Source organism: Nomascus leucogenys, chromosome 18, assembly GCF_006542625.1.
Source record: "Nomascus leucogenys isolate Asia chromosome 18, Asia_NLE_v1, whole genome shotgun sequence".
Taxonomy (NCBI): domain Eukaryota; kingdom Metazoa; phylum Chordata; class Mammalia; order Primates; family Hylobatidae; genus Nomascus; species Nomascus leucogenys.
In genome coordinates this window covers 3,022,303-3,035,512 of record NC_044398.1, presented here as the reverse complement: position 1 = coordinate 3,035,512, position 13,210 = coordinate 3,022,303, and the positions used below count along the sequence as shown (strand labels likewise).

Below are 13,210 nucleotides of genomic sequence, written 5' to 3'. Positions count from 1 at the left end.
TTCCCAGCCTTTGGCAACTATCATTCTACTCTCTACTTCCACGAGATCAACGTTTTTAGCTTGGATGTGAGAACATGGGATATTTGTCTTTCTGTGCCTGGTTTATTTCACTTAACATAATGAGTAGGTACTCAGTGTTGATCTGATTCAATTAAATCTACCAAATGCAATTTGAGGAGTTTCAGAAAGGTCTCTCAAAGACCTTTGTCACTTTCAAAGTGACAAAGGTATTCTCCGGTGACCTGTCAAAGAGTTAAAGGTACACCATTCACTTAATTTTCTTCCCTTAATATTCCTGAAAGTCCAATGGCAGTAAGCAAAATCTCTACAAATAATACACAGCATTTTAACAGTAGATTCATTTAGATAATCAGATTATTTTCTAATTGTCAGCTTAAAAGTTTTGAAATGTAGTATGAACCAGACATGTCTTAATAAAAAGAGAGAGAAAAAGCTAGATCCACAGCTGGGTAAAGTAAGAAATTTCGTGAAGGATAGGTGGATGGGTTCTGCAGGCTGAGGAAGTAAGATAATGGATAGAAATGTAATGACATAAAAGCAACGAATACCAAAAGAGGAAAGAAGCACACACTAAACAGAGATAATGTGGAAAATTCAAGACAACCATCAATTTGGCTATTTTAAGACCTACTTTCACGAAATCAATTCTTTCACATAATACAATCTCTCACATGAAATCAACTCTTTCATATAATACAATCTATCAATGCAAGAGTCCTAGTGTTACAGTTTCACTAGTGCACAGCTTTTTAATGTCCACATTATACGAACAATCTCAACAAATGGCCAAGGTTTAAAACTGTTTAAAACTTCACTGTTATCCCAGTGAAGCAGGAGGATTGTTTGATACCAGGAGTTCAAAACCAGCCTGGGCAACATACATAGCAAGACCCCATCTAAAAAAAAAAGTTAAAAAAAATTAGATTGGTGTGGTGGTGCACACCTGGAATCCTAGCTACTCTAAAGGCTGAGGCAGGAGGACCACTTGGGCTCAGGACTTTAAGGCTGCAATAAGCTATGATAGTGCCACTGCACTACAGCCTGGGTGGCAGTGCAACATCCTATCTCTTATTAAAAAAAAAGCCAAATTCTAACATTTTTGCATGTCTGTTTTGTCATTATATATTCCTCCTCATTTCTCCACAGAATTTTTAAAATATATTATATATTTTTGTGATTTTAAAAATTTGATTTCAATGTAAACAAAAAATTAGCCAGCTGTGGTGGCATGTAACTGTAGTCCCAGCTACTTGGGAGGCTGAGGTGGGAGAATCACATGAGCATGGGAGATTGAAGCTGCAGTGAGCCACGATCATGACAGTGCACTCTAGCCTGGGCAATGGCAGCGAGACCCTGTCTTAAAGAAAATAAAAAAAATAGGCCGGGTGCAGTGGCTCACGCCTGTAATCCCAGCACTTTGGGAGGGCGAGGTGGATGGATCACGAGGTCAGGAGATCGAAACCATCCTGGCTAACATGGTGAAACCCCCCTTTACTAAAAATACAAAAAATTAGCCGAGCATGGTGGCATGTGCCTGTAGTCCCAGCTACTCGGGAGGCTGAGGCAGGAGAATCGCTTGAACCCGGGAGGCGGAGGTTGCAGTGAGCAGAGATCAGCCACTGTACTCCAGCCTGGGTGACAGAGCGAGACTCCATCTCAAAAAAAAAAAAAATCAAAAAATAATAAATAAACTATTTTATTTCAATGCAACTTATCACAGAACAATTTTAAAAATATATTTTAAAAATAAAGTAGAAATATATTTATTTTATTTTAATTTAAATTTTTTAGAGCAGGGTCTCACTCTGTAGCCCAGGCTGTAGTCCAATTGCGCGATCATGGCTCACCGCATCCTGAATCTCCTGAGTTCACGCAATGCTCCTACCTTCTAGCCTCCTGAGTAGCTAGGACTGTAGGTACACACCACCTCTCCTGGCTTAAAGAGGAAATGTTAATGTTCAATGTATACACATAATTTTAGGACAATTGTTTAAAGAGGTGAGCTTTGATAATTTCTAAGCCATTTCTATTGGTATTAGAAAAGAAAATGCCAGATAAGCAATGTATTTTTATCAAAATGTATCCTTTGGTCAAGCAAAAATATATTTCACATTACTTACAGATCAAAAGTTGTATCTTCAATTGTTTTAGAAGGAGACAAAGAAAATAAACATAATGCACGTATGTATGTGTGTCAAGGTCTTATTTGATGATATATCTGTTTCAGACCTAGGTCTGAAATTTGTAAATAACTTTTTAAAAGTTCATCCTTAACTGACTATTCTCTTTCATTTCTATTTCAGAGAATTCTATGTTTAACTTCCAGTATCTAGTTAGCTAGCTAATCCTAAATATTACCAGTAAAGGATGAGCAAAAAGAAAGCAGTACTTAACATCTGGCTTTAAGATTCTAAAATATAAAGTCATGAATGAGAAAAGTTAAACTCCAAATGATCTACTTTAGGTTCAATACGGTTTTTAAAACAAGAATATTTCAGACTGATTAAATTTAATAAATCCCGTGGGATTAGTTCCTACATAATAAAAAATAATAATTTTTAAAACTATTGTCTTAAAGTAAAACATACACTCTATAGAACAATGGTGTAAATACATATCAAAGTATCATAAGGCACTAGGGAAGTAGATAAAAGATTAATCACGTTATAAAGATGGGAAAAGGAGAACAGGAGAAGTAATTTTCTTATAATAGTAAAGGGCAGATTTGGAGAGAGAGAGAGAACCAGACAAAAAAGAATGAATTTTATGAAGTTCCTGGAATAAGTTCAAAACGCAAGAATTGATGCCATTTTTAAAGGTACATAGCTGCCTTATAGACGTAAATTATTTACCTCATTTTCAGTTCCCACATCCAGAATGACAGGCAGACATTCTTGAGGATTCATCCCTCCGCAAGCTGTATATAGAGCCAATTTACCCACAGGGATGCCCATTCCATTACAGCCAAGGTCTCCCAAGCCAAGAATACGCTCTCCATCAGTCACCACAATGGCCTAGAAAAAAAAAATTACCTATTAACAAGTTTTCACAAATCCTGAGACACAATTTCTGACTCTATTTCTGAAGTTACTACTAGTGAAATATTAAGCTGTTAAAAACCAGAAATTGAATATATATGAAAAAGATTTTATAAATTGTAATTGTGGAAGAATAGAGTGAAGAAATGAACTTGATTTATAAATATGCTTAATTAGGTTATTGAAAAAAGAAGGGCAAGTGTGTATATAAAGATTCAAACATACCAAATAACTTAAGTTTTCAATCAAGAGGAGCAAGTGGGTAAAGTATAGGGAAATAAGAGCTCAGACTGGGAACCAAAAGAAACGTAGGGTGGTTTTGAGCAAGAGAGTGTCCTTAGTAAAGTACTGCATAGTTACTGAAGAGATTGAGGAGGTTATACCTCTGCCCTAAATACTCTGATCTTTAGTTTATGCATCCTGGCACTATCCTCCTATTTTTACAACAATCTGACCCATTCTCCTTAACTCCTATAATCACTTGATATTTTTGAAACATGTCCAGTACAGTCTGCTACTTCTCTTACCTGAAAATTTTCCACTAGACTTAATGAATTTTTTCCTTCCTTCCTTCCTTCCTTCCTTCCTTCCTTCCTTCCTTCCTTCTTTTTTTCTTTTTTCCGAGACAGAGTCTTGCTCTTTCGCCCAGGCTGGAGTGCAGTGGCACATTCTCAGCTCACTGCAACATCTGCCTCCCAGGTTCAGGCAATTCTCCTGTCTCAGCCTCCCAAGTAGCTGGGATTATAGGTGCCCGCCACCATGCCCAGCTAATTTTTGTATTTTTAGTAGAGACAGGGTTTCACCACGTTGGCCAGGCTGGTCTCAAACTCCTGACCTCGTGATCCACCTGTCTCAGCCTCCCAAAGTGCTGGGATTACAGGCATGAGCCACCACCGTACCCAGCCTGTTTAGTTTATTTCTAATTAACTTGAATATTTATGAAGCATATACTTTAATCATGTGGAGATTTTAATTCCATGTAATTTGATATCATTATTGAACATATTTGAGATTCATGTCAATTATATGAATTTAAACCAAACCAATCTTATGAAACACAATTTATTAAATAGTCCACAAACTGCTACACTCATCATAGTCAGAGAAACGTGGGAAAACGTCAGTTATTTGGCCTTGGGTGAATTTAAGCTTCTGTTTCTTATTGGTAAATTGGGAGTAATAAATGTACTTTTCAGAGTAGCTGTTTAAAATTGGGTACCAGGTCTTTTTGCTTACCACTGTACATCAGCACCTAGTACAGCATTTGGCACACAGTAAACAATCAATAAATATTAGTAAATTGAATAAAACTATGATTACATAAAATGAAATCATGATATATAAAGAACTTACCACAGTACCTGGTACATTACAAATTCTTAAAAATTTATAGCTATTATTACTATTATTTCATCAGAGCTAATTATAAAGTTATAGCATTTTAGATGTAAAGAGAAATCTAAAGTATATTCCATCTATTCCTCTTATTTTATAAATTAGTTAACTGAAAAATCAGAGAACTGAAATAATTTGCCTAAGGTGATTTACTTGGTTAATATCAAAGAACCAGAAACCCACATATGTTACCTCCTAGTACAGTGCTCTTTTCACCATACCACATTGCAGAATATATTTTAAAATATACTTCTAAGATATTTTATTTAATTTCCTGTTCACTTATATTATTCAGCTCTTGAAAAATTGTCCTAAAAGCAAATACATTTGGGAGGTAGGTGAAAATCACTTTTGCATATTCTATACATTTGTCTTTGGAAGATTTTCCACGTCAAATAGCAATGGATCCATATGTGATGCTCTTTTGGAGGAAGCGATCTGATACTACTGGGTTAACTTAGCCCTGATTTAAGGCAAAAAAGATAAATACTGCAGAGAACTATAACTTTGTTTTTTAAATTAAATTAAGGCCAAATTTTCAAAGTCCTAATACTTCTAATGTGTATTTAACAGACAGTTTTATTTATTGCATTACCACAAACAGAGGTACTTTTACATATCATTGATAATATATACTTTTATGAATGTGATCTTTACATAGGTAAAGTCCAGTTGGCCTGCCTATACTTACAAATATTTTTAATGATATGTTTTATAAGGAGAGTAATATTGTCATTTAGCTTAGTTAGCTTAGTCATTTAGCTTAGCTTAGTTATGACCTGAATAGTAATTTATAAAATGCTTTCCAGATTTCATCAAAAGTGCTTAAACACAGAGAGTTGTTATTTGCTTTCAAAATTCTGAAAACGGGATTTCAAGTGGCATACCTTTTCACTTATTTTTGATAGCTCATCTATGTTAAACTAAATATATGTGTTGAACATAAAAAAAAAAAAAAAAAGCGGGCCAGTTACAGTAGCTCATGCTTATAATCCCAGCACACTTAGGGAGGCCGAGGCGGGCGGATCACCTGAGGTCAGGAGTTTGAGACCAGCCTGACCAACATGGCAAAACCCCGTTTCTACTAAAAATACAAAAATTAGCCAGGCGTGGTGGCAAGTAGCCTCCCAGCTACTTGGGAGGCTGAGGCAGAAGAATTGCTTGAACCTGGGAGGCGGAGGTTGCAGTGAGCAGAGATCGATTGCACCATTGCATTCCAGCCTGGGCAACAAAAGCGAAACTCTGTCTCAAAAAATAAAAAAATTAAAAAAAAAAGAAGTGCATTATTTCTTATTTCTTCATAACTTTTATTCCCTAAGTTCTTCTCTTAGAGCTATTATTTATATTATTTAATTATATACATATACATGAACATTTAGATAGTAGTTTCAGAAGTTTTTAAAATAGGTTTTGAGACATTTGATATTTATGCTTTATTACAAATGTACATTTATGGCATTAATTCATAAATACTTCCATATAAAAGAGTAGATTTTAACAGTAAAAGAATTCTCTCAAAGAAAAAAAGCTTTGTCACTTATGTAGTTTATCACTAAATTAATATTCTCTTGCTTTTTTTTAACCTACTTTATCTCCTGCTTCAGAAAAATGAAGCAGTTGGATGTTTTCTGTACAATAATTAAGTCACAACTACAAGATTAATATCAGTAAGACAACTACAATTCTATCAGTGATGTCTGTCTTTCAGAAATTAAAACTTCACCCCACTATACGAATTATTATCTAAGCATTACCTGAATAGAAACTTGTGTATGAAATATGCAGATTTCTCCTGAACACACAGAGATCTCTCCATGTGTCCTGTCTTCATCCCTTCATTTAATTTCCCAAGGCCCATCCTCTTGTAGCCTACCTAAATGCAGAATCTTTGCACCTTTTCCTGCTTTCTTGAAACTATTCTAAAATCTGTTTCCAGTGAACCTTCTTCAAATATTACTTATATAAAGTAATTTCCTTGTTAAATATGACATTCTATTTTTTCAAATCTAAATCTTTCTGAATTTCACAACCTTTTATAACAATTTGATTACCCCTTAAACAATCTTAATTCCACTATATTCCAATATTAACACTCAGCTTTAGTCAGGCCAGTGCATTTCCTTATTGTCTAAAAACACCCCATTCTCTTACTGAACTTGATACCTACGTTCATCTGTTCCCTTCTTAGAATAGTATGTTCTTCCCTTTCTAACTATCAAAGGTTGGATTTAAGTTCCTACTTTGCTAGAAAAGTTTTCTTAACTATTCCAGCCTTCTCTAAATAATATTCTCCTCAGAATGAATAAATAAGGCACTTATAATACCACACAGTTTGATTATATTTTGCCTAATAATTGCCTTTATTTCACGAGTACTTTCAAGTATATAGTAGAGACCATATAAGATATACTTATCTATCTTCAGCATTCTTTTACAATCAATAGCTGCCATTTACTAAATACCTACTATGTGCCAGGCACTATGCTAAGATTTTTAAATAAAAGAGGGCATAGTTAGGGATAAGAACGTCAGTAAGGGTCCAATAATAAGAGTCCAAAGGATAAAAGTAGCCTATGAATAAAGTTAAAGATGCAGAGATCAGCTAGTTGGAAGAACAAGAAATATGGTGTGATAGCTAACTGCCTAGTTGTTATGATTACAGGGATATTGACTAGAACTCTCTACTGCAGAACTATTTCCTCTATTGACTTGTTAATCCTTTTTTGGTTTTTTTTTTTCTGAGACATGGTCTCACTCTGTTTCCCAGGCTAGAGTGTAGTGGTGTGATCATAGCTCATTGCAGAATCGAACTCCTGGGCTCAAGTGATCCTCCCACCTCAGCCTCCCAAGTAGCTGGGACTACAGGCATGCACCACCATTCCAGCTAATTTTTAAATTTTTTCTAGAAATAGAGTCTCACTATGTTGCCCAGGCTGGTCTCAAACTCCTGGGCTCAAGCAATCCTCCCACCCACCTCGGCCTCCCAAAGTGTTGGGATCACAGGCCTGAGCCACCACTTCTGGCCAACTTGTTGATTCTTTAAATCTCCTTTAGATTCCTGATTAAAAAGTAAACATCCTTAGGCGATCAGATATTTATGCTTTATACAATTAAGATGTTTCTTAGGGTAGTTTCTAAGACCAGAATCTGTGGATAATGTGGTCTTGTTGATAGCAGAAAAGCTGAGGAAGCAACTTAGGAGGAGAAAGAAAAAAAAAAAAATTGAGGACACTGGAAATAATAAAAACCATTTTAATTTGCAAGTTTTCCTATTATGAGCCCTAGAGAACCAAATTAATCAATTATAGCCACAATGTCTCAAATAGGAAAGATCACCGAGGCATGGTAGCTCACACCTGTAGCTTCAATACTTTGGAAAGCTCAGACAGGAGGAGGACTGCTTGAGGTCAGGAGTTCAAGACCAGACTGAGCAACATAGTGGGACTTTGTCTCTAAAAAAATTAAAATAATTTTAAAAAGATGATTAACGGACTTACATTCAGAAGTTATAGCTGAAGTGCCTTTGTACCACCAAAAGGCATTGATTTATTCCATCCTGGTACTAAAAGATACCACAAAGTTGTTGCTAGGCACTCAACAGAAAAGAAGGAGGGAACCAAAGGGAGAACAAACACTTCTCACCTCTCTTAGACAAGGAAGATGGCATAGCCCTGTGTCTAAGGACAGGGACTCAGAGGCCAGCTCTGGGGCCTGCATGCAGTTCCCATCACTATCTTAGGCTACTTTGTAACCCATCTGTGCCTTTCTTTCCTCAATCATTATTATTATTATAAGAGTTAATCCATGTAAAAAGTCTCATTCAGAACGCTACCAAATGTCAGGTACTATTATTACTTTTATTTTTATTAGCTCACTTACAGAGGTAAGTTAAATGAACTACTTAAAGTCATAATGATAAAAGAAATGAATTAACAGACTTTTTTTTTTGCCTCCTTGGATACCTCTTAGTTGATAATTAAACACAACAGACAGAACTTAAGGGTTTGCTTAAAGAAATTCAGATGCTATCACATATTCAACATTTATCATTACTTAAGAAATTAGATAGAAATAATAGGAAAACTTAGTATCTAAATGGCATCAGAATAAAATTAACCCACTATGTAAAAATCAAAGGGATATAAATTAGGTGATATTCACTAGAAAAGCTAATGAACGCTACCTATTATCATGAGAATTGTCAGTATATTTTAAACTGTTTTATGGGACAGAAAAAAGAAAAAATTTGCCATATTTGAAAAACATGGTAACTTACCTTGATGACATCTTCTGGCCATGCATTGAGAACTGAAGCAATATGCCCTCGATCGTGAATACTAATAAAGAGACCTCTGGCAGAAGAAAAAAAAAAAAGGGAATAGTTTACATTTACTTCAGGCCTGTCAAGCTATCACGAATATCTTAAATTTTTTTTCAAACAAGAATTTAATTTATCTCAATTTTTATCAAACTGGTGAACATTATTTCCTTAAACAAATAAGGGGCAGGAATTCTTATAAGGGAGAAATTACTTGAAATAATATATTGACATCTACAATAAAGGGAGGTTTGTTTTCTTAGATATTTTAAAATATTTTTAAATTAATAAACTCACTATTTTTATGTACAGAGAATTTAGATACCATTATCAGTTCCACTCGCAAATTCATTTAGAATCTGTCATGATATAATATATATAAAAGCACTTTGAAAAGCAACACGAAGCATCTGTAAACAGGCATTTTCAACGTATATTCCACCTAATCCATTTTCAGCATGAAGATGGGAACATGTGTCAGAGATGCCTGAAGTAACTGACCAATGCTGAGCAGTTCCTTCATGTGGAGCTCACTTGATTTCTTTGATTTGTGATCTTGGTTGCCGTTTGCAACTCTGTTATTTACTCTCAAGTCTTTAACACTGCTTGCCCCTCCCATTTCCTACAAAAGCTTAACAAGTAATTTCACAAATTAAAATAATTTAAAATATGTAAATACCTTATCCTCATTTAAAAGTTTTGCTCTAGTATTGTTAAATATAACTCAGATACAGAGAACCACATACAGTTTAATGAATTGTTATAAGACAACCACCTTTCTACATAATATTCATTTAAACAGAATCTTGCCAGCTACCCAAAACCCATCCCCAGGTTTTCTCCCAAAGACTCTTCCCTTCTAAGTGTAACCGCTATCCTCACTTTTATGGTATCACATCCTTTATAGTTAATTTATTGTTTTATCACCAAATCATAAACCTTCCACAGGCACTATTGTTTAATTTGTCTGACAGAGTTTCCCTCAATATGGATTTGGCTAATTACATCCCTATGATATAGGTTGACATGTTAATCTTTCTTCTGTATTCTTGGAAAATTGGTAATTGGAAATTGAATCTAGAAGCATAATCAGATGCACGTTCAATTTTTTTGGACAAGACATTTCATGGGTTGATGTTATCAGAAGGCACACCATATTTGGTATTCCTTTTTGTGATGTTAGTAGCTTATTTTGCTAAATGTCTAAATTCACGAATTCATCTGGCATTACAAAATGGTGATATTCCAATTGTATCATTCATTATGTATTTATTAGAACACCCCTTTAAAGAGAAACTTCACTACATCTACTATTTGGGTATCCAAGGATATGGTTGATATAGAAAAAGGAAAAATGCTCGATTCTCTTTATCGGTTCTTAAATTAAAAAGCTGGTTAACTCAATTTCTTCGGAGGTTTCCACTTAGTTGTTTGCTGTTGTTGTTGTGTGTGTGTGTGTGTGGTTTTGTCGTTGGTTTTCTTTTTTTGATCAATTTGAACTCATGGATTTAAACATATTTGATGTGTTTCAATCCATTATAGTTATTTTCCTTATTGATATTCGTATTATCTCATCTTGAGCAAGTGAAAGACTCTTCATGCTGTCCCCTGAGTCCTTTTGACATGTCTATAGTAGTTTTTGATAGATTCCTTGCTCTGTTATGATCAAATGTTCCAGGTCTATTTTGAAAATGTTCTGCCCAGACCTAAAATGAGCCATTTTTCTAATCTGTTTCCTTGAGCAGAAAGTGGTCAGGCCAAAGTCAGCTCTCAACTCTCATCTTATTTGACCTCTTGACTGTGTTTGACATTGTTGGTTTTCCCTTTTGTGAAACACTTTCTTTTCTGGCTGCTGAGATACCACATTTGACTAGGTTTCCTCCTAATCACCTGCTTCTTCTCAGGTTCCTTTGCTGCCTCCTCCTCCGCTCTGTCTTCTTAATGTTGAACTGTTCCAGGGCTCTATACTCCTCTCTTCTCCAGCTACACTCACTGATGTAAGTTAAGCATTCTCATGGTTGGTTGTTTATTTTTGAAAGTGTCTCGCTCTGTCACCCAGGTTGGAGTGCAGTGGCATAATCTTGGCTCACTGCAGCCTCTGCCTCCTGGGTTCAAGTCATTTTCCTGCCTCAGCCTCTCAAGTGGCTAGGATTACAGGCGCCTGCCACCACGCCCAGCTAATTTTTATATTTTTAGTAGACATGAGATGGGGTTTCACCATGTTGGCCAGGCTGGTCTTGAACTCCTGACCTCAAGTGATCCGCCTGCCTCAGCTTCCCAAAGTGTTGGGATTACGGGCGTGAGCTACTGCACTTGGCCTCTCATGGTTTTAAATATCATGTTCATAATAGTGACTCTCAAACTTCTATCATCACTCTAGACCTCTCCTTGAGCTCCAAACTATAAATCTAACTACCTACTTAATTCTTTCTCATTATTCAATCTTCAGCTAAAATCTTGGCTCCTCAGACAGGCCTTCTCTGATAACAGTACTCAGTGCACCTCCACCCCAACATTTTTATCACCTTCATAATACTTAAAAATATCTGGAATTATTTATTTATGTATTCAAATGTTAACTGTCTGTGTCTTCCCTGGCATCATCACCCAGAGTATATGTACACACAAAGCAGTAAGGTGCTTAAGTACAAAGAATCTCTATTTTGCTTACATTTGTAATCCCGATGCCTATAAGTGTGCTAGCAAGCAGTATGTATCCAACAATATGTGCTGACTTCAGTGCTGAAAAATAAGGCTCTTATAATCAAATATTATAAAGCACAGAAAACATGAAATAAATCCAGACTAATACTGACTCATTAAGTAACCCAAAATTACATCAGTGCTACAGGAAGATTACTGATGACTGTCTGACTCAACAAGAATATTAATTTACTAAGCTGACACTACATTATATCCTTTCATGGTTTTCTTGCTGTTTCATATGAATGTATTTTGTTTCTCAAAATTGATTATAAGTTCTTTATAAGGTATATATTTCTTTTGGATCCCTGTCATAGTCCAGTGTGAGCCTATAAAATCAGCAGGATCTCAATAAATAATTATAAAATTAAAATAAAATATTTTTGGACTTTTTAAAGAAGGCACTTTTGTTGAATTATTAAGACATTCTTGGCAATATACTATTTTTTATTTGTATAAATTTAGGGGGTACAAGTGCAATTTTGTTACATGCATAGCTTGCACAGTGGTCAAGTCAGGGCTTTGGGGTACCCAATAGTATATCTCAGGAACTCGTTAGTTAGCCAAGGTTTTCCAAGTAACACTGGTTTCAGGAAACACCATTTTTTTAAATAAGAGAGACAATGAATTACACCAAAATTAACACCAATTAAATGCCAATGTTTATTATATGAGTTCAGCTTCAGGAGAAGAGTCATTTGGCCACCTGAAATCTCTTGCACTGAGTAGAGATTCATGCATAGAAAGAATTATTACTTTTGAAGAGAGTTAAACAAATAAAGGACCTGTAATGTCCCACCAAAACCAAGCATTTTGGGAGAGCTATTTGAGTTGTTTGCAATACTTCCTGAAATGTCTTCATAATTAGAAAACAAATGAGATATCCAAAAGTGTTTTGGTACAGAAATGACTCATACTTTCTGGTATACAGTTGGACATAAAAACATTAATTTTCAACATATACATATATAGTTATAAAATAAAAAAGTTTAAATAAGAAAGGTATTTATCAAAATTTTTTAATGAATGGAATTATAATGAATACCTTTTCACCATCCGTTATTCTTGATCCATTTAAAATGTTTAATTTTAAACATGCCAACTAAGAATACTCATATTTTTGTTCTTGTTTCATGTTAGAACTGAGACAATTTTAAAATATGGACTGCTTTTTCATATATATAGTTCAAACTTTTCTCATAACCTCTTCCTTCAAAACAGATTTGGGAGATAATATTCTTACTTCTTCATGTTATCTCAGATAATATCCCTAAAAGTTTGTTTCGTATCAAGATAAAATTCACCTTTTTATAAAATGCAACTTTCTACTGTAATCAAACTTGTATTTCATTTTGGAGGTAAGTTATGACCCTGATCTTAGATCAGTACAGATAGTAGCCATTCTGAAATTTTCTTAATAACCCTCTGTTCCATTACAGAAGCCAATTTTACTATCTTTTGAAATAAGAAAAGTAAACCCAACATTTTTCACAAAATATGAGTATGCATTAGTGAGCCCTGTGAGTTAACCCAACGCTGAGTTATATACCAAAGGCCTGGATTGACAGAAAAAGAAGTACTAAAAAAAAGCTAACTTCAAGTAAAATGTAGGTCTAAAGATCAGGAAATAGCTAGGATAAAGATGCAGATTTAGGATAGATATGCCTAGACGTGAAAGAAATAGAAGAAATTATTTAAGGGGAAAGAAGACAAGGCCAAGGAAAAACATTACAAA

At 34.9% G+C, this 13,210-nt stretch overlaps 1 protein-coding gene across 1 annotated transcript in view; it reads right to left on the bottom strand.

Moving 5' to 3' along the window:
* The window catches only part of ME1 (malic enzyme 1), a 217,811-nt gene that overhangs the window by 122,627 nt on the left and 81,974 nt on the right, over nucleotides 1–13,210 (bottom strand). Inside the window, exons 4-5 of the mRNA XM_003258282.3 lie at nucleotides 8,731–8,806; nucleotides 2,874–3,035 (exon numbers count right to left, since the gene is read on the bottom strand). Coding sequence (XP_003258330.1) covers nucleotides 2,874–3,035; nucleotides 8,731–8,806 — 238 coding nt within the window. The remainder of the gene's footprint in view (nucleotides 1–2,873; nucleotides 3,036–8,730; nucleotides 8,807–13,210) is intronic.